Source organism: Pelobates fuscus, chromosome 1 (genome assembly GCF_036172605.1).
Source record: "Pelobates fuscus isolate aPelFus1 chromosome 1, aPelFus1.pri, whole genome shotgun sequence".
NCBI classification, from domain to species: Eukaryota; Metazoa; Chordata; class Amphibia; order Anura; family Pelobatidae; genus Pelobates; species Pelobates fuscus.
In genome coordinates this window covers 396,473,698-396,500,070 of record NC_086317.1, presented here as the reverse complement: position 1 = coordinate 396,500,070, position 26,373 = coordinate 396,473,698, and the positions used below count along the sequence as shown (strand labels likewise).

Here is a 26,373-nt window from a genome sequence, read left to right as displayed (position 1 = left end):
GAACGCTAACTTTGGCCAGTGTTTGTGACCAAATGGCTACTAAAAAAGACTGGACATCGCTTATTTGCAATACCTTGGGTCGTCTACTATTGCAAATGGCATGCCATTATGGGTGTAAATTTATTTCCTGGGCTACTATACAGTCTCAAAGGCAACGTAACCAATCTGGCGAATTTCAATTTCAAATGTAACATGCTATATTTGACCCTGTAACTTCCCAAAACACCATAAAACCTGTACATAGGGGGTACTGTTTTACACGTGAGACTTTGCTGAATACAAATATGTGTATTTTATTGCAGTAAAAGCAAACAGTATTATGACATTGACAGTTAAAATGTCATGTAGAACGAAAAAAATCAAAAAAAATCTTATTTTCTCCCATTTTTTTCATATTAAATTATGTTTCATAGCTAAATATTTGATATTAAATGAAAGCCCTGTTTCCCCTGAATAAAATGATATATAATAAGGGGGGTGCATTTAATATGAAAGAGGTGAATTACGGTTTGACAGACATATAGCGCAAATGCCAGGTTTTGTTTACATTTTGTTTCGTTCACAACTTGTACATTTGGCTGCGGTGTTAAGGGGTTAATGTTTGAGTATATTCTAATTATTTATTTATTTTCTTCAGGATGTTATTCATTTGCATATCAGCTGTCCATCTGATAAGGAAGAGAAAAATGGCAAAGATGAGAAGGAAGATAAAAGTAAAGAAAAGGGGCCAAAGAAAATGTTGTCCAGAGGTTTGTAGACCGCTTTCCAGAAATATAATTTCAAACTGCACATAACCTTTGAAGGTTCAGATTTTAGTTTTTAGCATATTAAGCTATTATTTTCATTGAATTCTTATAGATTCTAGCCAAGAATACACTGATTCTACGGGAATTGATGTACATGAATTTCTAGTGAACACACTGAAGAATAACCCAAGGTAATACATTAAATTCTCATTGATGTGAACCCTCTTGGCTTGATTTTGTTTTGTTACTGTAAACTAGATGTTTTATGAAATATTGAGCTTGTTGTTCATGATCTATTACTTTTACTTTATTTAATATCTTGTGGAGCTCAAACACCATTTAGAAGCATAGTTTGCTTGATGAACATTGATGGACAGATGCAATATTTTAGACTCTCTGGGTGTATTTTGAAGCTTTTGTATAAACCCTGCTGAGCCATATCTGGCCCATGGCTTCATTTACACTTGAAAAGCTTGTAGTAAATGTTTAACGTGCTGTGCCTACATAATTGTATTTTAAAGTAAAAGTAAACTTTTCATTGCAATATCGCTTCTTGAGTAAGTAAAAAAATAAAAATAAAGTTTAAAATAATTTTGCGGGCTAAGCAATGAATAATGGGTCTTTAACTATGCAAATATGGATCCCCCTACTACGTTTTGAGTTCAGGCATTTCAGCCTTATCCATTGATAATGGGTGAATACAATCCAGCACATTGCCAATATTAGTCAATTGGGATTTCATGGCTGTGTTATGGGTATTACTAAAGAGCTCAGTGACTTTAAGTATAGCACTGTCAAAGGATGACACATTTAAATCAAATCACGTTTGTGAAATTTCAGCCCTACTAGATCTCCCCTTATCAATTATTAGAGCTATTATTGTGAAGTGAAAGTATCTAAGAACAGCCCAGCCATGAAATATTAGACCACATATACTCACAGTTTCAAACTGCCTCTTAACGCAACATGTGCTTGTATGTTCTATTTCTCTCATTGGGTGATTTTGGTAGGGGGAGGCTGTGTTGAGTACCACAGGCTTTACTTTGGGATTGTTCCACTGGAAAAAGTTTTACCTGCTGAAAAAAAGCTTCACATAAAGAATCTCCCAACCCATATCTTCTATGAGATGGTGTTGTTCTGGTGGAGGGAGTTTTCCTTTAATCCTTGGAATTTTGTCTCTGTCATTGTGCACTTTTATAGCTGCCCCTAAATCTGCTACTTAAAGTGAACCTCTTATGACAGGTCTATTTTGAAGGCATTCTTTCAGCAACAAAACCACAAAATCTTAATGTAGTGGTTTTGGTATGATGACACTTGTCCCTGTAATGCAAAATGACGAATGTAATCATTGCCTTTGTGAAAAAAATGCAATGTTTAAATTTATCACTATGGATGCCTCTAGTGGCTGTCTGAGATTTAGTTGTTAATTCTTTTAGTTTTTGCACACATTCGCTAAATGCCATCATATCGTGTCACTTAAAATATATATTATTATTAATGTGCATAAAGTTTTGCCAATTTATTATAGGCAATCTGTATTGCTTCCTCAGCCAGTTGTATTTTGCCAAATTGCTCAAACCGTTTCATCAAAACTCATGTCAATTTATTTTGCTTAATTTGCTTCATATATTATGCTGTTTTATGTTGTGCGTGCTTGAAACTTTGTGTTTAGTGTTAAAATACCAAAATGTAATTTTGTATGATGTTTTATTCATCTATGATTATTTTGTGTACTGTTTTTCATGAGTACCACATGAACCGAAGTAGCTTTTTTTTCGACTGATACCAAATGTTTTTAAATTCATTACCAGGTTTAGTAACCATGTGCAATTTTTGTAGGGACAGAATGATGCTGCTAAAATTAGAACAAGAAATTCTTGAATTTATTAATGACAATAGGTAAGTCCCCATCAAGATGTGTAGTGAAATCTGACATGAGTACTCCAATATTGTCTTGCTATTTTTTTCCTTCTTACAACAGATTATAGTGTAAGTATTTTGATCAATACAACTCCACCTTGTAACAAATAATCCAGTTTGTAGCAAGTCATAGAATTTGACGATTAATCCTAATATTTAAGTGAATTAACTGAACAGAGGCAAATAGTGACTTCAATTAGATAATTTACTGAAGCTGAAATGAAGCACACTCATGCTCTACCCTGTGTTGGATTCTCCCTGACGTTTAAAGGTCTTAACTGTAAAATAAATATATGTATGTGTGTGTGTGTGTGTGTGTGTGTGTGTGTACACCTTGTCTATTGACCACTCACCACTGCTTTACATGCTATCTTAAAGGAAAACTTTTTTGCTTGCGGTAGTGCTGTATATGTGAAACATTTGTTCTTTATTTTTTCTCCATTTTATAAAAAAGCTTAAATTTTTAATACAAATCTATTTTTTTTTTTTTTTTTTTTTTTAAATAAACATTTACACCTTCTCAGCTGTTAATCAGACTTCCTTCAATACATACAGCAAATATAGGAATTGTTGTATGGTGAAATGCCCAGAGCATCTGCCTTGCAAAGACTTGTTGATGAGATGCAATATAACTATATTGAGTAAACGATTGAGAAATCTTTGATTGGACAGCCACACAAAGTATGTACTAAGAAAGAATGGGGGATGGCTTGCAATAGCTGCATATTTTCGATCTGCAACCATTGCAAGCCAAGATTTCAAATACCCAAATTAAGAACATGCACAACAAATTACACACATTTTTGAGTCTGTTTATATTTTATATATATATATATATATATATATATATATATAAATTTGCTAAACAAAAATCTGCAACTTTAAGCCTTCCCCTTATATTTCAAAAAATGAAGCTAAAGGTTTTAGTTTTTAAAATTTTAGTTTTTATTTCACTGCTTCGTAAATAACACCCATTTTGTCGCCAGAGTAGCACCATTTCAACCTTATAAATGCCTTTCTCAAACAGTGCAAATAGTCTTATAATAAACTTTTAGTAAGTGACAGCCGTCCTATTCTACCATCTATTCTAGGATAACATTACAAAACAATCATTGTATAATAAATATAGTGTGTGTTCATATTTTGAACCTACAAGTGTTTTTTGTTTTGGTGACAGCCTTATTTTACCTCTCAAGTTACTGTATCTATTTCTGTATCTCTTTTTCCATCTAGCAATCAGTTTAAGAAGTTTCCACAGATGACCTCATATCACAGAATGCTTTTACACCGTGCTGCTGCATACTTTGGCATGGATCATAATGTAGATCAAACGGGCAAAGCCGTGATCATCAATAAAACCAGTAACACGCGAATGTAAGCTTCAACCCAATGCTAGCTTTTTTTTTTTTTTTTTTGTTTATACATTTGTAACTTATTTGAGTTTTGTTTAATTTTTATTTAAAATACCTCTTTGTTCATCTCTTTTTTTCCCCTTTCTTTCCATAGCATTAGCTTATATGTGGATTAATGGAATTAAGTATGTTTCTAAAAACGACTATAATAATCTTCTTAAAACATGCTGCTCTTTGTCATTTCCAAATACAAACCTGGTACATATACCAGCAAGTATACATTAGGTGTCATGTTTTACAGGGCTTTCACTTTATTTATTGTGCAGTAATTCAAACCGTTTTTTCAGAGGCCCTTCTAATCTTCATATTATGTTTCTATAAACATTATACAATAAGGCACCTTTGTTTTTTACAATTTGATAGAGAACCCTGCGCAGTAGGCTATAGCATTTTGTTTGTAATATGTCGAACTCATAAATGGAAGCTTTGAAAGAAGAGAATTGCATACATTATATTTATAGAGTTATATAGCTTTTGCTATCACTATTTGAATTGTAATGTATGCATACATATTGCATATGGCCTCTATTCATATGTAGCTATTTATTATTTAGGAACACATTATTATGACATATTTGTGTCATTTATTTATTCATTTCGATAGTCTTTTTTTTTTTTCATCTTTAAGTGAGTTTTTCTTTGCTGCATTGGGAAAGTGATAGCATAAAGTTAGAATATTAGTGTATATATATTTATATATATTAATGGCTATTTTTGTGTGCCAAAAAATCCCCCAAACACACTGTAGCTATGTAAATATGGTTCTGATATCATGATGGCTGTTTTTATGTTTTTTATATATTTTTTCTCCCGCTGTATATATTACAGCTTTATATTTGGTTAGTTACACCATAGATTTGTTTCATATGGCTTTTATAGGGGTCTAAACATTCCCATTGAATTTGTCTGTATTATACTGGTTTATATCCATTTTAACATTTTCTTTTGTAAGGTAATACTTCACAAGCCATTGTAGTAAACCACGTGTGCCACATACTAGATCAATGTTATTTCTAGAAAGAGACTGATATTTTTCCATTCAGAGCAGGTCCTCAAGCTTTGATCCTGCCATATATGTATCTGGAATAGGCATTTAATCAAGCTGTTAACTGGACTGGTCCTCAATAAAATGCACTAATAACTTTCAGATAAATTGAATATAAATATATTATGCCATGAAGTTCTCCTGCACATATGTATATCTATCAGTATAGGTCTATATTTTATAATCTGGCAGTATTTTCATTGGGAAGGTCATGTTTTCAAAATATGTAATAAAAAAATCTAATTCACAGTGTGATCCAACATTGTGGCACACAGTCTATCAATCATGGGGTAGCAAAGAGCAAACTTCAGACGGCAAAAAAAATAGCCTCCATTTGCTCATGCCATCATTAATTCTACCCTCCTGTTGTATGCCTCTTAATAAAGAAATTGCAAAAATGCACATGCACGCTCTACATTTTATCGAGGAAGTCTGTATGTCTGACAAAATTTTTACATCAAATTAAAGAAAATAAATAATAATATATTATTCAATACAATTATATAATATTTGAGCTAATTTTTTGTTTACATTTGGGTTTTGTTAAACCCAAATGCAAACGAAGTGACATTTCATCTTAAAGGGGAGATGGACTGAACTTATAAAGACCGTTAGCAGCTGCTGCCCAGCAGTGTGACTCCTATCAATCTTGTGTAAAGCATAAAATATGACACAGGTGTTTAGTTAAAACGTGATTTTTATTCCCAACGATTCAGCTTTTTAAAGCTTTTATATGAACCACAACATTGCTGAATCCTGTTTGTCAAACAGTAATATGTCTAAATAACTTTTGCCACCAGATTGTATTGATGGCAAGTATAACATTTGATAATTAGGAGCTTGGTGTTTCTGACTGACTTTTCTTTTTGATGTTACTTAATTACTTTTCTTACTGCCTGGTATCTGTTTTGCAAACTCTCTCTCACAATAGTCCTGAAGGAGGACTTTATAAAACTGAGACAGAAAAATATTTGCCTTACTGTATTAACCTGCTAGAATAGCATGTCTTCTAATTGTGACAAACATTTGCTTTCAGTCCTGAACAGCGATTTTCGGAGCACATCAAAGACGAAAAGAGCTGTGACTTCCAACAAAGGTTTATCCTTAAAAGAGATGATGCCAGCATGGACAGGGATGATAATCAGGTAAAGTTTCTTGTATTTTTTCCCCCCCATTAATTTGTAATAATAATATTGTTTTATTTACAGTTTTTATATCTGCTTTCGTCTCTGACTATTATAGATAATTATGATGTGTTGGATTGTGGATGTGGGTTTTTTACATTTTCATCTCTAGTGTCTAGGTACCTCCACACTTACCACTGACAACATGGAGAAACAATAACTCTCCATTAAGCTGTCAGAGTACATGTATGGCATGATCACTGCATGCAGGAGCTGTGATCATGAGCACTCGAACTCATAGCACGATTCCCAGTACTGTAATTGGATGGCTCCACGCGGAGCTATATTTGCCCACATATTATCATTAGGTAGGAGGTACAGCCCAGCTTAATCAGTGAGGATAAATACAGAAATGGCAAAGAATGAATAGTTACATTTTCAGAGGCTGGTTCTAAGTACTGTTAAGTCTTGATAAGATGCTGACAATGTCCTAGTTAGGATCGACCTTCAGACAAAAAATTATTTATTGTGGGCCACGATATTTGAGATAATCAGAGATCTTGGGGCACTCTTTATCATTTGTGTTAGGAGGATACTAAGTCAGTTTCACAATTAAATCTTTACGATGTGTAGGAGCTGTCTACCTCTTTGTAACATGGTAGTATTTTATTTTTCCATGCTTTATTATTCCTTCCCACCTTCATTTTGCATATCTACAGCATTGATCTGTCGAGAACTGAATAAACATTTAAAATCTAACACATAATATAGCATTAAATATCACTGCTGTTCAGAGCAACTTTTTATATATTTCTCTGTAAATCTAATATAGATCAGAGTTCCGTTACAAGATGGAAGGCGGAGCAAGTCAATAGAAGAGCGCGAGGAAGAATATCAACGGGTACGGGAAAGGATTTTTGCCCGAGAGGTAAGTGCCTTGAATGGTAATTTTTATATTTGGGGGGTAACTTTTTTTTTTTTCAATTTGTTATAACTATAGCAGGTTTTATTTACTTTCAAATTGATTGTTGAAATATACACTGTGCAACACAAATTTTGCAACCTGAAAAGTGCAGAGTGTTATCTAAGCAATTGGAAACCACCATAGCAGCGGTTTGTTGGAAAGATGCAAGTTCTTTCAAATATTTGATAACAACCATGCCACATCTGGATCACTTAAAAAGCATGTACTTTACAAGCAGTTTGATTAGCACATAACAGGCAATACATTTTAGGTGTGTTGGTGAAGAAAATAGAAATACATTTGATGGTGTGTGTTCTTAAACATTGTCACTAACAAGTCTCTGTTTCTCTTTTGCTTTCCATCAGTCTGCACAGAATGGCCATATTGTTGATAGGTAAGTCAATATTTTCATACAATTCCAAATGTTATTTTTATTTTTCCTACAATTTAAAATTACAGAACTGGATTCTAACAAATTAAGTTGCTTCCTATTCTTAATATCACTAATTCAGAAAATAAAAATGATAATGCATAATAAGCATAAAGTGTAAAAAAAAACAAAAAAAAAAAAAAAAAAACCACATTTTTTTTGGGATGATAAAAATGTCTATATATTAATTTGGCTAGTAAGCAGGGCAGGTGTCATTTTCTTTTTTCCTGATAAAATTTAAAAGGGCAAAATTTGCTAAATGTCTTTCCTCCTTCCTCCTTAATGTAACCAACAGAGTCTACAGAGAAGGCTTTACCTCTATCTCTCACAAAAGGAGACAATTGTTTAGGTACCTTCTATGTTATGTATTTGAAGTATCTTTATTTTTTTGTCAAGGTCATTGATACCTCTCTCCCCCCTCGCATGGCTGCTAGTGCAGTTACTCTTGCAGTGTACATTGTTTGAAGTGTTACTTTCTGTTTGTGGCCAGGGTTCCTTGCTGCATTTCTTCACGGCTTTTGTCAAAATATGACTTTTGATGTCTGCTGTTAATTTCTTTAATTTTTTTTTGTCTTTTGTTTTATTTGTGCTTGGTAACTAAAATGGCTTTACGGTTTCCAATTTCACGTTATAAATTTTTTTTTTTTTGGTGTGTGGAAACTTCTTAGCAAGAGTTTTAAGCAATGTGTGCGGTGTATGTAAGGATACACTCCAGGCACCAACATAACTTTTGGGCCTCATTGGTATACTGTTTGTTTTCTTTTGAGTGCTCAAATGTTTGTAGTTTTTGCAATGCTCCACCTCCCATTTCACACAAGACTCTCCATTAACAAAAGACCAGCTAGTGACTGCACTGAGTGAGCTGAACTGCTGCAACCAAAGTAACATGCATGAGAAGAGGATACTCAAGGAAGGATTTCACTACATATCTGTTTCAACTACCATCTGCAGCTTGGATATGGATTGCTACAGCTTAATTGTTTAAGTGAGCAGAGGAAAGCAGCCAAATAGGCTAAATATTGCACACCAAGGATATTTAAAGGGACACTATAGTCAACCAAACCACTTCAGCTCAATGAAGTGGTCTGGGTGCCAGGTCCCCCAGGTTTTAACCCTTCAGATGTAAACATAGCAGTTTCAGAGAAACTGCTATGTTTAAATTGCAGGGTTAATCCAACCTCTAGTGACTGTCTTCCTGACAGGCGCTTCTGCAATGCTGGATGCGAAATTCGCATCCAGCGTGCAGAATGTCCATAGGAAAGCATTAAGAAATGCTTTCCTATGGACTGTTTGTATGCGCACACGCATTTCGCTCCACTCGGGAGCTGACGGCGGGGGAGGAGAGGGAGCCCGGCGCTGGATTAATGTAAGTAACTGAAGGGGTATTAACCCCTTCAGTGCCTCGGGAGAGGGGCCCTGAGGGGGGGTCCTAAGGATGCTATAGTGTCAGGAAAACAAGTTTGTTTTCCTGACACTATAGTGATCCTTTAACTGCATGGAGCATTAAAGGAACACTATAGCGCCAGGAAAACAAACTAATTTTCCTGGCACTATAGGGTTATTAGGTCCCCCTCCCGCTAGGCTGAAGGGGTTAAAACCACTTCAACCACTTACCTTAATCCAGCACCGGGCTCACTCGGCGCTGGTAACCTCTCCTCCCCCTGCCGATGTCAGCTCCGACTGCTCATGTGCGGCAAGAGCCGCGCACTCATTCAAACCGCCCATAGGAAAGCATTACTCAATGCTTTCCTATGGACGTTGGCGTCATCTCAATGTGATTTTTACATTGAGAATTGCAGAAGCGGCCTCTAATGGCTGTCACGTAGACAGCCACTAGAGGCTGGATTAACCCTCAATGAAAACATAGCAGTTTCTCTGAAACTGCTATGTTTTCAGCTGCAGGGTTAAACCAGGTGGACCTGGCACTCAGATCACTTAATTGAGCAGAAGTGGCCTGGGTGCCTATAGTGGTCCTTTAAAGAATCAATATAGGGTCAGGAACACAAACATGTATTCCTAACCCTATAGTGTTAAAACCACCATCTAGCCCCTCATGCCTCCATAAATCTTACTGTATTCAAGCCTGAAGCTGTAGATCTACATGCTGTTTCCCTCAGAAAAACAAGCTGTCTGCTGACATCATCAGAAGTGGTAGCCTGATCCATAGGATTGGCTGAGACTGACAAAGAGGCAGATCAGGGGCAGAGCCAGCATGATTCAAACACAGCCCTGGCCAATCAGCATCTCCTCATAGAGATTAATTGAATCAATGAATCTCTATGAGGAAAGTTCAGTGTCTGCATGCAGAGGGAGGAGATACTGAATGTTTGGATGCATTTTAGGCAGCCATGACCCAGGAAGGATCTCTAACAGCCATCTAAGGAGTGGGCAGTGAAGTTATCAATAGGCTGTAATGTAAACCCTGCTTTTTCTCTGAAAAGACAGTGTTTACAGCAAAAAGCCTGAAGGTAATGATTCTACTCATCTACTGACTATAGTGTCCTTTTTGGTTAAAAAATTTTAAACAATGGGCATTAGCAAAACATTATATAAAGATTTTCTAAAGGCCTTTTTAAGTGTTTTTTTTTTCTTCACACCTGCACTTCTGCTGCTAGTCAGGGCGATTCCAAGCTTTGCTGTTCTTACAGTGAGCAGAACGAGCAACCACAACCTACAGTTCCCTTCCACTCTAATATAGAATGTAGCTGCTTCATTCAATCTACATCCATCCTGCAGTCAAACATACATATATTGATACCCTTACTATGTATCTGCCTGGGTGTCCATTCTTTTTAATGCAGGCAGTTTGGCTTCCAGCTCAATCAGTTTAGTTGATAGCTGAGCCGTGTACCCATAATTCTAAGGTCTTTTACAGTAATCAGGGGGGAGTTGGCAAGAAGGCAGACTTTTTGTGACAAATTCTGCAATGTATTTTTTCACAAAAAAACTACAAGATTTAAGCATACAACAATATATATTAATGAGACCAAGGACAAATGCATTAAATGGGACCTGTCATGCCCCAACCCACTCTTTTTAAAGAGCATGACATTTCACCCATACATTGTGCTAGTAGATATACTAGCAAATGTATAGATTGGGAGAAAAACCCTGTTTAAAATGAAGTATTTCTCCCATTTCTAAGTCAAATGCTAAATTGACTGACAAGCGACAGCAAAAATGCCACATGCAGTCCTCTTGCTCTCCTAAACATAACCACAGCGCATGCTCAGCAGTTGCTATGTGAATTCGCTAGTAGACGCTACTTGCACTAGGTAGGGAGTATAGGAATGGAGTGACTGATGTCACTCTGCTCAGATGTCTGCATGCTGACAACAAAGCCTGCGTGTTGGCATCACCGAGGAGGACGTGTCCTCAAGCAGAGCAGATCAGTGCAGACCATAGGAGGAACAGAAGATGGACCGGGGGTTAGTGTTTTACAAAGTGTAACAAAGCTGAGAAGATAGCAACACAATGTAAATATTTTACATTGAATATATCATCATTCCCTTTTTGACAATTGCTATTTATTCTGTTTTATATTTTTGTACTAAAATGTTGTAGAACTTGTATGCTTACATACAGAATATTTCTCCTATAGTATCGGTCACCGTGCCTATACCTCACCTCAACGCTATGGACCCATCCCAAATTGCACCTATTTAACTTCTAATCGCCTCTTTTACCAGCTCAGTCTTTTGCAAGCAAGCCTGACAACACTCTCTTCTGTCCCATCCTTCCCTCATCCACCCACGTTGGCATCCTGTCTTGATATTGACCATATTTGAGTAATTGAGTAAGGGGAGTCATCAGCTGCTAGTTCTTCTCTGCAAACGGCACTCTTACAATCTCCAACATTGATTACTCACCATTTTTTATCCTCAACTATTCCTGCCTTGCTATCAGACTGCTACACTACATAATATCTCCTTCCCTGTCTTTATAAAGCTGTTTATTTTTTCTGTTTGCTTCTTCAATTAGTACACCTTTCCTTCCACCCTTCACATCCATGTAACCCAATCTGCATTGCTATACTTCCTTCACCCCTTTTTCCATTCCATGACGTTTTTTCACACATCATTGTCCTCCCCTTCCGCCGCTAAAACCCAACGTCCAACACATACGTTCAAGTCTCATTTCATCCTTCATTCTCTGGCTTCTATTTCCTGTCTGGTCCCATCCTTAATGCATATTTTCAACCTCTCCTTGTCTACTGGCATCTTCTTCACTTCCATCAAACATACACTAGTTAAAGGATCACTATAGGGTCAGGAACACAAACATGTATTCCTGACCCTATAGTGAAAAATCACCATTTAGATGGCTTAGCCCCCTCAGAGTGGGTTAAAGCTCACCTTATTTCCAGCTCTCCACGGGTCCACCGGCACTGGCCCCGCCCCATTGGTGACACCAAAATTGCAGCTTTTTAACCAGTCCAATGCTTTCACATGGGAAAAGCATTGGATTGGCTAAAATCCACAAGGGGGCGGGGCCAAATGCCTTTTTGGCCATTCAACACCTCCTCATACAGATGCATTGAATCAATGCATCTCTATGAGGATAATTCAGCATCTCCATGCAGAGCATGGAGACGCTGAATGGCAGGGCTGCTCACTGTGCAGCCCAGTGCCAGGAAGCCCCTCCAGTGGCCATCTGAGGAGTGTCCACTTGGAGGTGTCCCTAGGGGCAATATAAACACTGCCTTTTCTCTGAAAAGGCAGTGTTTGCATAAAAATGCGTGAAGGGAGCTATTATATTCACCAGAACTACATTAAGCTGTAGTTGTTTTAGTGACTAGTGTCCCTTTAAAGGAACACTAGTGTTAGGAATGCAAAGCTGTATTCCTAACACTATAGGAATCCTCTGCTCTATAGCATTCCTCCTCGGGCTTTTCCTCCGCTGACGTCAGCCGAAAAGGAAAACCTAATGCGCATGCATGGTGAGCTCCGCTTGCTCATTAGGACTTCCCCATAGGAAAGCTTTGACACAATGTTTTCCTGTGGAGACATGCAAACCATGAGGACATCCAGCATTGTTTCACAGAGTCAAACTCGGTGAATCAGCAGGAAAGCACCTTTATTGGCTGTCTGGTAAACGACATCCAGAAGCGGTCTCAACACTGGAATGTAAGCATGGCAGTTTGCTCACTTTTAAATCTGCTCGACCTCTCTGCTGCCTTTGATACTTGTCATGGTCATGTTATCTTTCTGAAAGCTCATTTAGTGTCTCATTCTCTGGTGTTGCCTTTTCCCCGCTGCCTCTCTCAATTGGTCACCTTTTATTCTCAATTTACACTACCTCTCTCTGTAACCTTATTAACTCCTTTGGATTTCAGCACCATCATATGCTGACGATACTCTGATTTACCTCTCCTCCCCTGAGTTATCTTTCTCTTCCATTTATAACTGCATGTCTTCCTAAAACTTAGTCTTTGTAAAACTGAACTCCTCATCTTTCCCCCCTCCAATAGTCGTCCTACATCAATCTGCCTGAAAGTCAATGGGATGCCTATTACCCCACCTGCTAAAGCTCGCTGACTTGGTGTTACTTTGGACTCTGGTCCTACATTTTCTCCTCGCATCCAGTCTGTTTCCAAATAACATAGCTTCCAATGTAAAAATATTGCCTGCATTCACCCATTTTTAACTGGGATACAACTAAGGCACTTGTTCATGCACTCATTTTCCATCTTGGCTATTGCAACGCTCTATTCGTTGGCCTTCCAAATACTTGCATTTCTCCTCTTCAGTCTGCAAGTGTTTCCTGCTTTACTTGCTTTGAACTGTAGTTCAAAGTGGAAAAGTGCTTCTCAGGCAGAAGAATTGTTTTTTAAGCAATTTGATTGCTGCACATGTGCCATCAGTTGTATTCGATTGGACACAAGTCATCAGTACTGTTGACCTCACATAAGACCGATTTGAGCTGCAGCGAGAAGACTCTCCTGGCACTGGAACCAATGAGTTTAATTCATTTATTTTTTTAATGTTCTTGTGGGTGTTTGAGCAATGGAAACCCTTTAAGCACCAAAACATTTTGGTGTAATTAAGTGGTTGTGACCCCACTGGACCCACTGGACCCCAAACAACACTGCTAGATATACATAAAGCTGCAAGATAATCCTCTCCCTCATGCAAATAATACAAGCAGCCACACACATACACACACCACCAAATACACAATATGATATATCATCTGCACAATTCCACAGGCATCCCCCCGCATACACAGCTCACATTCATAGATATCATACACCAATCTTGTTTTGGCACAGTACTATGAACAGGCTGCCTACCCCTGATCTATACCTACCCCTGATCTATACCTACCCCTGATCTATACCTACCCCTGATCTATACCTACCCCTGATCTATACCTACCCCTGATCTATACCTACCCCTGATCTATACCTACCCCTGATCTATACCTACCCCTGATCTATACCTACCCCTGATCTATACCTACCCCTGATCTATACCTACCCCTGATCTATACCTACCCCTGATCTATACCTACCCCTGATCTATACCTACCCCTGATCTATACATTTAAACTGCTTCATTAAGCAAAAGGTGTGGGGGTTTTTTTAGGGGAGAGGGACAGGGGGTGAGTGCGCACGCGTTCGTTCACACTTTTTTTTGTGTTGCTTTAATATTTATTTGGCTGGCTTTCTCAATAGAAGAATACTTAATTCAATCATAATTACCAGTAAGCCTTACAGTAGTTGGAAACCAGTGTTGGTTCTATCCTCCAGCTGTCTTCAAGCAACCATAAACCATCCTGAAATATTCACAATACCTTTTAAATTCCAAGCTGGCTTGGCTTTCTTGAGCTGTTTATCGTATATATTTATTTTTTTCATAAATTTTTATAACTTCTGGAATAAAGGTATTAAAAAATAAATAAAAAAATAAATAAATCATCCAGTGGATGTTTTGACCGTCTGAAGCCCTTGCTGCCTGAATTCACATCATTTTCACAAAAGAAGCACATACTTTACAATCTCGGTAATAGGTGTATCAGATTTATCTACTCGAACACATAACTTTACATTTAAAATGATGTGCATGTAAGCATAGGTAGTGGTGTAGGGTTTCTGCTCTCGCCTCATTGCACCCAGTCTAACTTCCTCCACTACAAATTCATGTTGCGTTCATACAGCACAGCCCTTGCCAAACAGTCATACTTTTCCTCCATCATTAGCTCATGCTCCCGCAATCCCAGGCGTCTTTTTAGTACCTTTAACTGCTTTGCCCTCCTGTTGCCATCTGCCAAACTAACCTTACAGCCGATAGCTTTGCATGCTACTTTACCGACAAGATTGAACAGCTAAGGAAAGAATTCTCCCCACCTTGCCCCTCTCTTTCTCAACCACACCTAGGTCATGCCTTTCCTACCCTTCAGACTTTCTCCTAAGCTACTGATCAAGAGGTGGCTGCACTTCTCCTTTCCTCTCGCCCCACCACTTGCCTGCTTGATCCTGTCCCGTCTCACTTGATCAGATCTCTCTCCTCTTGTCCTGTGCATTCCTTAACACACATCTTCAACTGCTCTCTCTCTTCTGGTGTTGTCCCTGCTGACCTTAAACATGCTACTATAGTACCCATCTTAAAAAAATCTCTTGACCTGTCCTCACCTTCTATTGTCCCATATCCCTGCTCCCTTTTTCCTCAAAGCTTCTGGAAAGACTTGTCTTGTCTGGAAAGACATATATGTCTCAATTCCAACTCTCTCCTTAACCCTCTTCAATCTGGCTTCCGCCCCCTCCACTCTACGGAGACTGCTCTTATCAAAGTTACTAACAACCTAATGGCAGCTAAAACCAAAGGCAACTACTCCATACTAATTCTTCTTGACCCCTCTGCTGCCTTTGACACTGTTGACGATGTTCTCCTTCTCCAAATTCTTCAATCACTCGGCATCTGTGACACTGTCCTCTCTTGGTGTTCCTCCTATCTCTTTCAACGCTCATTCAGTGTCTCCTTTTCTAATGATACCTCCTACCTTCTTCCTGTCTCTGTTGGAGTCCCCCAAGGCTCTGTCCTTGGTCCCCTTCTATTTTCTCTTTATACTGCCTCTCTTGGCAATCTTAATACTTCCATTTGGATTCCAATGCCACCTTTACGCTGATGACACTCAAATATACCTCTCCTCCCCGGACCTATCCCCTGCCGTCCTGCAACCTGTCACTGTTTGCCTTTCTTCCATCTCTTATTGGATGTCCTCCCGCTTTTTGAAACTCAATCTCTCTAAAACTGAACTCCTTGTCTTTCTTCCTCCTAATACTGATCCTCCTCTTTCGCTCTCCCTTCAAGTCAGTGGCACCCACATCAGTCCATCCTTGCAAGTGTGCTCTCTTGATGTTTTACTTGATTCTGGCCTCACATCCAGTCTCTACCAAATCCTGTAGATTCCACCTTAAAAACATAGCTTTCGCTCCTTTCTTACACAAGATGCTACCAAGGAGCTTGTACATGCTCTAGTAATCTGTCACATGGATTATTGTAACTCTCTCCTAATGGGTCTTCCCACAAGTCGTATTGCCTCGCTACAGTCTGTAATGAATGCTGCAACTAGACTGATTATTCTCTCCTGTCGCTCCTCTCACACCTCTCCCCATAGTCCTTACATTGGCTTCCTGTATTCTATAGGCATCAATTCAAGGTACTAATTCACACCTATAAAGCACTGACCAATTCTAGCCCCTCCTATGTCTCTTCACTGATCTGCAGGTATGCCCCTTCTCGGTCTCTCTGCTCTGCCCGTGACCACCTCCTGTCTGCTGCTCGCACCTGTACGGCCAACTCACGCTTGCAGGACTTCTCGCGGGTGGCTCCCTTCCTATGGAATAGCCTGCCTAATTCCATCAAGCTCTCCCCTAGTCTTCAATCATTTAAAACGTGCCTCAAAAACCATCTCTTCAGGAACGCTTATGGCCTCCCAGGGTAACCTCTACCTCACATACCTGTCTCTTGCTCTCTCCTAAAGGGCAGCACTCTATTCTCTCCTCCAGCTCTGCTTCTCTCCACCTTATTTGATTGCTACTTCCTGTCCTGTTGTGTTTTACGCCCCCACCTCCTATAGACTGTAAGCTCGCTTGAGCCGGGCCCTCTTCAACCTATCGTTCCTGTAAGTTTTTGTAATTGTCTAATTTATTGTTAAATCTCCCCCTTTGATAATGTAAAGCGCTACGGAATATGCTGGTGCTATATAAATACCAGTAATAATAATCTAGTAGTCCCATCATGGGAGGAGTAATCATTTCATTAGACATTGTCTTATAGAATATTGAAACAATTTAAATTAAATACATAATGTATAAATTCTGTTTTTAAGTCCTATTTCAGCTGATTTCAATTCAGTTCTTCAGTTTTTAGTCCCATTGAAAACTCACTGATTGTTCTACATGGTGGTCTTTCTTTTCTGTTAATATTTTATATTAAATCACAAACCTACTGTACAGTGCTATCAAATGAGATACAGAATGTATCTAGCTGGATATCACAATGTTAAACACTGCATTAGATATAAAGTTGAAAATAATAAAAATGGAAATTGTAATAGTATGGTGATAATTTTGGAAGTACTTTGTGTTCCTATGTTGTTAATGTTATAAATGTTGCCTTCTTTATTCATATTGCGGTTTCCTGTTTTTATGGGGTAAATCTAAATTATTTAGGAAGTGTAGCTGTAACAGAATATGTCTCTGGCATGCTTTTTGTAGAATTTAGGTCAGCTTTTTCTTGTTGTTTGTGTGGTTGTTTCTTCAGATATGATTAATAAAATAACGTTATTACTCCTGCTGGCTGTGTTCCTTTGTTGTCTTTCTGACATCTCGACGGTTTACATTTTGTTTACCCTTGGGATTCCCCACAACTCTGCATTTATTTCCCACATTTCCTTGCTTCATAATCTTACACTAGTTAAAACTAAAAAGGTTATCTGTTTTAGTTTAACACACTATACAGAGAACAGAATCACACAGAACAGAGGTCCCCAAAAGGTAAATCCCATTGGTTTAGAACTACATCTCCCTTGATGCTTTGCATGCCTTTTAGAATGCCTTTGCTATGACAAAGCATCATAGTAGCTGTAGTTTTGAAACATCTGGGGATCTACCTTTTGGGCACCCCTGCACTAGACTTTAGGGCTACTGGTAAAAAGGTAATTGCTTCTAGATGGATTGTCGATGCTCCTTGCAACTGATGTTATATGGTCACTGTGTTTTCCATCCAGATTTTCTGAAAGAACTCAATCCCTGTATATAATTGAACAATAACTTTTAATGATCGGGTATTAGGTAGGAGCCTGGCGTGTCATTGAAAAGGACTAAGGAGTTAATGAGAACTCTTTGGAATCATTTGTGTCTTCAACGGAAAATTAACCCAAATTAGACTGCAGAAATAAATGTGATAGAAGCAGTCAGGTGGGCACACTAATAACTGAGGGGAAAAAAAAGAGAATATAATAGCAATGCAGCACAAGGAAGCATATCAGACTACCTAACCTAGGAGAATTAATATTTTACATAATCTTTGCAGTTCTAGGGTTCTGAAATAAGTATTGTCACCCATCATAAGGATATTCAGAAAAAATAAACGTAACACAGAAATTCAAATTCAAATTCCAACTAGCAAAATAAGACCGGCTCTAGAATAGTCTCTGGGGACAGGTTCACACCATCTGTAAGACAATAGCTGTATAGTGAGTCCACCAGTTTGTGCATGTTTCTAACTGTATGGTTACTCTGGTGGTGTCTTCACCAGGAGTGCCTTGATATTCTGAATCTCTCAGGTCTGACTGTTAACCCAAATTTACCTTTCTCCTATTGGTTCTTCTACTTTCAGAATTGTTTCTTTAATTCTGATCTATTTCTCTTTGAGATATAAGACAACGTAGGGATGACTTTGTATTATGGTTTGTTTTTTTCTTACACTTATCAGTCTTGGCAAAGGGTGGGGGCTTAAGGCAATACCCACTTTATTTGTCAACCTAACATATGACATGCAATGTACGTTACGAAGAACGTGACGGGAAATGCCACACTGCACATCATTATACCAGATTAGGTAGGCAGTGTAGCACCTTACACTGCATTTCCGTGTACATGAATCTGAATTGAGTCCTTCCTCAAAAGTTAATTACTTATTTACTGTGTTTGCAATATTTCAATCAGTGGCTCCAATATCCAAGGCAGTTTATTCACATTGGGTTTTGTAATTGTTGCATCAGGCTTATCTAGGAAAAATAAATAAATATATATATATTTATTCTTGTTGAAGTGCACTCACAGGACTCAATAATATATATATTTTTTTTTAATTCTTTACTTTGTTCGGGTGATTCAAGGCAGTTAAACAAAGTTTAAAGACAGTCGTGATAAAAAAAACATTGTAAACATACATGAGCGGTTATGTCCTTTTGTGAGATGGCCCGTTTTTCCTTTATATACATCTAGGAGTGTGCTAGTGGTTCCCAGGAGTGGGGTGTCTAAGGGTGTAGAAGGTTTCGACCACCATGTAAGGCTATGTGTAAGTTGCGGTCTAACCTGTGTGCGATTGCGTGTATGAGTTGTAGCTCCTGTTCTTAGTGTTTTTGCCCCCTAACCTGCGGGGTTATGGGGGGGGGAGGGGGAGGGAGAGGGAGAGGGAGAGGGAGAGGGAGGTTTACATGTTGATCGGTTGGTATGGCTAGTCGGGAACGTGACACGGGAGAGCAACGTTTGTGTTAGGCTATAGCTCTCTTAGGCAGATCTTAGTATACCACTGAGGGGTAGTGGCGGCAAGTGAGTTGTGTATTGATGTCGTGGGCGGATAACATGAAAAATTAGTATAAAACATTAAAAGAAGCAGAAAGGAACATTATAGGAGGAAACATAATATAGATTATTGTCCCGTATTAAGTCAGGTCACTGAGTTACTGGAACCACTGGGTGTAAAAGGGGTGACTCTGGATACGTCCCAGGTTCGGCTTGTGTCTGTCGTTGCACTTTGGCCTTGTAATCCGAGCACCTGGAGGAAAGCAGTTCCTTCTGTGGGGTCTTGGGCCCTTAAAGTCTTTCCATCTTGAGTGACCACCAGAGCTCTAGGGAACGACCACCTGTAGGGGAGGCCAGCGTTTTGTAGTGACTTTGTGATCGGCTGCATCGATTTGCGCCACAGTAATGTGGCTCTGCTCAGATCCTGGAAGAACGTGAGCGTGTGTGACTCGAATTGTAGAGGGGTCTTGCCCTTCACTGCATTGAGGAGCTGTTGTTTGTCGGCTTGAGTTTGGCAACGTAAAATAATGTCCCGGGTGGCCGTGGCTGGTGCCTGCAACGATTTGGCAATGCGGTACATGCCGTCAAAGTTGAGTTGTTTTGCATGTTTTGTGGACATAACGGTGGAGACTAGGCGCCTGACGAAGTGGGGAAGCTCCTCGGGTGAAAGGGCCTCCGCCACTCCGCGGATCTTGATGTTCCGTTCTCTGTCCTCTAGGTAGGCCAATTTGACACCTTGGTGAGCTTGAGCCGTTTGTAGGTGTTGCACGGTGTCATTGATGGCAGCCAAATCCTGTTTCAGGTCAGTGAGGGCCTCTTCTGTCGTTTGGACCCTGTTAGTAACCGCCTGTACTTCTGCCCGCACAGTTTTGAGTTCTGGCGCAAACATTTGCTGTATGTGTACCAGCAGGTTGTGTATGTCCTGTTTGGTGGACGGTGCATTTCCATCGGGTATCGCCGTGGTCTCCGGCGTGGAGGGGGTCCCTGTTGGTGAGTATGTTGTTGTTACAGGGCCTGGCTGTGTCGCCCCTCTGGGCTTCAGGGTGAGTAGTTGGCCGATATCTTTGCCTTCTCTTGGTGCAGACTGGGTCTGCTTCTGTGTTTTGCGTACCATGTCGCCGTCTGGAGGGGTCGGTCTGCAGTAATCTGTGCGTGTGTTTCCCTCTGGGCTCGTTCCGCTCCAGTAGGGGTCGGTGGTCGGCCACCGGCTTTCCACGTGGTAGGCCCGAAGGCCTCGGCGCCTGGTTTTGGCGTGCGCGGGGAAAGTGAAGGGCATCCGATTGCTCGCTGGTGCTTCCCCCTCTCATCGGTGGTGAGCACCGATTTTAGCAGTTTCTGCGGTAGTAAAGCTTAGTTTTGCCGAGTTTTATCTCGGAGCCATCTAGAGATGCGTCTGCCTCGGAGCTCCGCTTAGCTCTGCCCCCACTCAATAATATTTCTAATCGTGCTGTTTATTCAAGCATCAAGTAATACAAAGAAGTGTTGACGTTTCAGTCCATGCCGGACTTTTTTCAAGACAGTTTGATGGTGTGGGTCATTTCATTAAATACACACTACTGAAACATGATTGGAGGGTGAAAAACAGAACTGAGGTTCAATTAAGTTTTAAGTGACGTGTATCATGTGAAAAGAATATCATGGGTGAGGCAATTACCAACCCTCACATGAGTGAATAGTTAAGTGAGTGGTAATGTTGAGACAAACTGTCTATAAACAATAAATTACATATTTACAACTATTTACATACATTGTATCATCATCTCCACAGCGAAAAAGCCGGGCTTCAATGGCCATGATATAAACAAAGCACTTGGATATCGTGCTTATAAATGTCAATTATGATTATCCGTGTATATTGTTACTATCATGGTCACTGATTCCTCCTGCATTAACAACATGCAAGATTATATTAATGATGTATCACAGCATTCATAAGATATGTCTACCCTTAATCTATGTATTATAGTTTATAGTTATCACATAACATGTTAGTTGTATGAATGTTGAATCAATCCATATCATTATCAAACATAAGTTGTAGGGTAAATAATTAATATAACCATATATCAACAGGACACTGATAGCTAGACATGCTGAATACTGAATTAGCAAAAAAGGAAGATCACCTAAACATTGCATTTTATAGACATATCTTATGAATGCTGTGATACATCATTAATATAATCTTGCATGTTGTTAATGCAGGAGGAATCAGTGACCATGATAGTAACAATATACACGGATAATCATAATTGACATTTATAAGCACGATAGCCAAGTGCTTTGTTTATATCATGGCCATTGAAGCCCGGCTTTTTCGCTGTGGAGATGATGATACAATATATGTAAATAGTTGTAAATATGTAATTTATTGTTTATAGACACTTTGTCTCAACATTACCACTCAATCCTGTGAGGGTTGGTAATTGCCTCACCCATGATATTCTTTTCACATGATACACGTCACTTAAAACTGAATTGAACCTCAGTTCTGTTTTTCACCCTCCAATCATGTTTCAGTAGTGTGTATTTAATGAAATGACCCACACCATCAAACTGTCTTGAAAAAAGTCCGGAAGGACTGAAACGTCGACACTTCTTTGTATTACTTGATGCTTGAATAAACAGCACGATTAGAAATATTATTGAGTGGGGGCGAAGCTAAGCGGAGCTCCGAGGCAGACGCATCTCTAGACGGCTCCGAGATAAAACTCGGCAAAGCTAAGCTTTACTACCGCAGAAACTGCTAAAATCGGTGCTCACCACCGATGAGAGGGGGAAGCACCAGCGAGCAATTGTATTACTTGATGCTTGAATAAACAACACGATTAGAAATATTATTGAGTCCTGTGAGTGCACTTCAACAAGAACCTATATATACTTATGGAGTTTGCACCGAGGCATTAACAAGACCGGGAGCAGTGATTGCAGGACACGTGGAAAGAGATATATAGATATAGATATAGATATATATCGATATAGATATATTCCTTTTATTCTTGACTTTACTTTTTTTCTTTCCCACACATGCACTATTTCAAGCTAAAAATGTATATATGGAAGAACAGTTTTGTTTGACTGGAGATTGGTTGAGATTTCATTTTTTTTAGATCTTTGTAGGTTTGTGGAGATGTAATGTTTTCTGGTAGGTTATTTTAGAATTGCAAGAGTTCTGTATGAGAATACAGCACAACTCACTTTCTTGTAAAGGGAATGGGGAGAGCAAGGTGCTGAAAGTGGACTTTACAAAGAGTATGGAGTGCAGGTCTGAACATATATTTTTATTGGTGTGAGAGCTTACTGGCAATGCAATTTATGAACCAGGCAATGTAACAGTAAAGGATACATCTTTATCAGTGTTATTCATTTTAGTTGTTTTTCACCATTTTGTAGTGATTTATTCACTATTTTTCACATTCTAGCTAATTGAAATGGAAAACTCCAGGCTAGACTAGCCGAGCTGTGACTATAGCAGAGTTGGAAACTTTATTCAAATCTGCTAGTTTAGCCTATATCTTGCCATTCAAATACATTTTCTAATCTAGTAAATCTAGTAAAGTTGTGGAGATGCATTTGACATGCTGATGTATTTACTGCCTCCCGAAAGTCATTCAGACATTACCTTATGTTGTACTACCAGTTTATTCATATCATACTTTGAACAGAGCACCACTTAGGCCATGTAGTTTAGCCTAGCCAAGTTTCAAGATATTTATAGGAGTGAGTCTGTAACTACATGCCTGTTCCTAAGAAGCATGTTTCTGATCTTGTGTAACATTTGTGGCCGCTGCTGAACTGCAAGTGCTGTGACTTTTTATTGAGCTGTTGGCTCTGAAAGTATTTCACGAAGGTAAGAACTCGTGTCTTCTTCTGGTTAATACTAGAACTTCTTTTCATTGTCTGAAAAGCTAGAATTGTGTGCTGGGTATTTTAAGGGTACTGAAGAGATGCAACAGAATAAAAAAAAAGTTACTTTTGTTGGTGAATCAAACTGGTTGTTTATGTGGTAATGTGTCTCTGGTGATGGGAGACATAGTAAAAATTATATACCTGTGTCCGTTTTGTTTTGCAAGAACTCTTTTGAATATCTCAACAGACATTAAATCCAAGTTTTTGGTAGACTCATTTTCCTATCTTCTCAGCAATTAACAATTCAGTCTCCGCGATTGGAGTTACACCTCAAAAATCTCCCTCCTTGCAAGTTTTGTTTGGGTTTGATAGTATGGGCATAACCAGTCTTGTATAAGGCCATTGTAATCTCTCCCTACTTGCAAAATATATGCGTGGTCTATCTGTTTGTAAATGTGTGTATGGCTGTGATATCAAGCATTTTTTTTTTTTATTATTATTAAATTCTTTATTTTTGAGTGCAGCGGTAAATATACGTTTCAGCAATATTACATGGCTTTAGAAAGAGATTGACAGTGTTCCGCATAGCATAGTCATGGTGTGCTGCACTTTTTTCTTTTTTAACAGGATTAATAACAAGATATAAAACATGCTTGTCAACATTTTCTTTTGTGTGCGTTATAACAGGAGATGGCTTTCTTGTGAGCGCATCTACGAGGAGTGATGGGTGTTAGGTGTCTCGAGAAAAAAAGGCTCTTAGGTGTGCCCTTGTGATGTGTGAGAGAGTCGTATGCGATTCTATGTGAAGGCTTGCAGTGGCCTCCCATGCGTATGTCCGTGGTATTCTGCGGGAGTTCCCCGGTGTGTGGGGTGTCTTTTGCCTAGTGGCTGTCATATAAGGGTATGTGGCTGGGTGTCGCTAGGCGCACTGCCAAGGCGCCTGAGGGGAGATGTGGGACCTCCTCTTTATGTGCTGCCCCTAACCAAGGGGGTGGCGGGGAGGGGTTGTAGCATCAGTGTGCCTCAAGGTGCTTGTCTCTGGGGGTTCTAGAGCTCTGGTAGAGCAGTGGTCTGGAACGTGTGTATGAGAGAGAAACAGAAATAAAAAGCAAAAAACAAATATACAAATGCAACTGAAATCAAAACGGGTATAACAGCTTGTCGATTTTGCCCCAGATGTTTTTTGTGCAGGTGCCATAGCCATAAGCATTGGCCCAGACCCCATTAGCTGTCAACCGTCGGTTTCCTGTGAGCCTCCGGCTCTTGGGACGAAGGGGCTGATGTGGGCAGGGTCCCATGTGCCCCTAGGGTTGGTCGCCAGTGGGTCCTGTTGGCTGTCCGTTAGTCCCAGTGCTTGGATGAAGGCCGGTGCCCCTTCTATTGACGTGAGTGTGTGATTATTTCCATTGTGGGTTACCACAAGCGTTCCTGGGGCTCCCCAGCGGTAGGGTATGGCTGCAGATCGTAGTTGAGAGGTAACTGTACCCAATGACTTCCTCCAGACTAGGGTATTTTTGGTGAGGTCTTGATAAAATGTTAACGAGGAGCCTTCAAAGGGCAGAGGTGCTTTATTCTTCTGTGCCATCATGATCTGGTTCCTATCTTGTGAGGTTAAGCAGCGGAGGATAACGTCTCGTGCTGTTCCAGTTGGTGTTTTAGGTGTGCCCGATATGCGATACACTCCGTCCATAACCATCTTTTTGGCTGTTGTGTGGGGGCAGTATGGATGTGATTAATCTACGTACGTAATGAGGGAGTTCCTCTGCGGTCACCGCAGCAGGGATGCCACGGATTTTTATGTGGTTCCTGCGCTGTTTGTCCTCCAGGGCTGAGATTTGGTGTGACAGTGTGACTTGAGTGGTTTGCAATTGTTGTACTGTCTCTTTAAGGGCCACGATGTCAGTTCTGGCAGCACATATGTCCTTTTCAGAGGTTTGTACTCTGTCAGTTATGGCCTGTATGTCAGTTCTCAGTGCCCTGAGGTCAGCAGTCCACACTTGTTGGATGTCATTAAGCAGGAGTTTCAAATCCTGCTTTGTTGAGGGTGCAGACCCGTCCGGGTTGTCGATTATGTGTAGGAGACTTGCCTGGGTGGTCGGTGCAGCTTCTTGTCTGTCCTGCGCCCGGTTCTCCTCATTCCGGTCCCCAGCAGGGGTCAGCTTAGGCTGCATGGGCTGTCTCAGCATGTCCCCAATGTCTCTGCCGTCAGTCACTGTGTTTGGCTTTTGGGAGCGTCTCCCCATTGCGGTCCGCCGGTTGCGGCAGGGACGTTATGGGCTCCGTTCCCTGCGGGGGTTGTATGGTGCTGCCACGGAGGAGTGCTTCCAGTCCCAGGCTCAGGGGTGTGTTGTAGGCCGCGGATTTGCGCCGTGGTTTGGAGTGCTTTGTCGTAAGAAAGAAAGGCATCTATCGATGTGTTATGGCTCTGGGGACCCAGCTGTGGCGGTAAGTGGGTCGGATGGGCTATAGTTGCTTAGATATTTGGTTGGATTTCGATATCATTTTAATTGTACATTAACTGTATTTTTTTTTTATTTTTTTGCGTTGCTCGTTTAATTTTCTAAAATATATGTTGAGGATCTAACAGCTGATGACTGGGGAAATCACCTTTTGGACATCAGTCAGGTTCACAAAGCTCAATGTGCCCATTATTGCATAAACTTCTAACCAGGCATTTGATGTGCAACTCCTATCACATTAAACCTGCCCAGTTCTTACAGCATGGCTGCACCAAATGGATTGGGCTAGTATTAATAGATTTTCTCTGTTAGGATTTTTTTTTATTATTTTTTTTGTGTGTGAAAGAACTCGTGCTTGTTTTTGGTTTACAATTTTCTAGATCAAGGCATGACAGTTTTTTTTTTTTTTTTTTCTTTAAAGTTAAAATCCCGGGCCAATACTTAGAAGACGGGCGGGCATAGTTTCATTAACACACAGAAACCATTCCTGTCGCACATACCTAATTAATTATACACACAATCATAGCACGTAATACACTATAATATAGACATTTTAAATTTTTCGATATTTGCATGTACGCGTAGTTAGCCACTCATACATTCATACACCACGTTAGACAATCACACATACATACATACATACATACATACATGACAACTGTACAGACA

General features: G+C 39.6%; 1 protein-coding gene across 3 annotated transcripts in view; it reads left to right on the top strand.

The window, feature by feature from the left end:
- The window catches only part of R3HDM2 (R3H domain containing 2), a 76,337-nt gene that overhangs the window by 20,684 nt on the left and 29,280 nt on the right, over nucleotides 1-26,373 (top strand). For 2 of the 3 annotated variants that reach the window (XM_063427392.1, XM_063427400.1), the window contains exons 5-11: nucleotides 638-749; nucleotides 859-937; nucleotides 2,586-2,645; nucleotides 3,900-4,040; nucleotides 6,160-6,268; nucleotides 7,080-7,175; nucleotides 7,577-7,605. In XM_063427392.1, the coding sequence (XP_063283462.1) occupies nucleotides 638-749; nucleotides 859-937; nucleotides 2,586-2,645; nucleotides 3,900-4,040; nucleotides 6,160-6,268; nucleotides 7,080-7,175; nucleotides 7,577-7,605 (626 nt within the window). Of the gene's footprint in view, nucleotides 1-637; nucleotides 750-858; nucleotides 938-2,585; nucleotides 2,646-3,899; nucleotides 4,041-6,159; nucleotides 6,269-7,079; nucleotides 7,176-7,576; nucleotides 7,606-7,936; nucleotides 7,991-26,373 lie in introns of all 3 variants that reach the window. The other variant, XM_063427387.1, reaches the window with a different exon arrangement.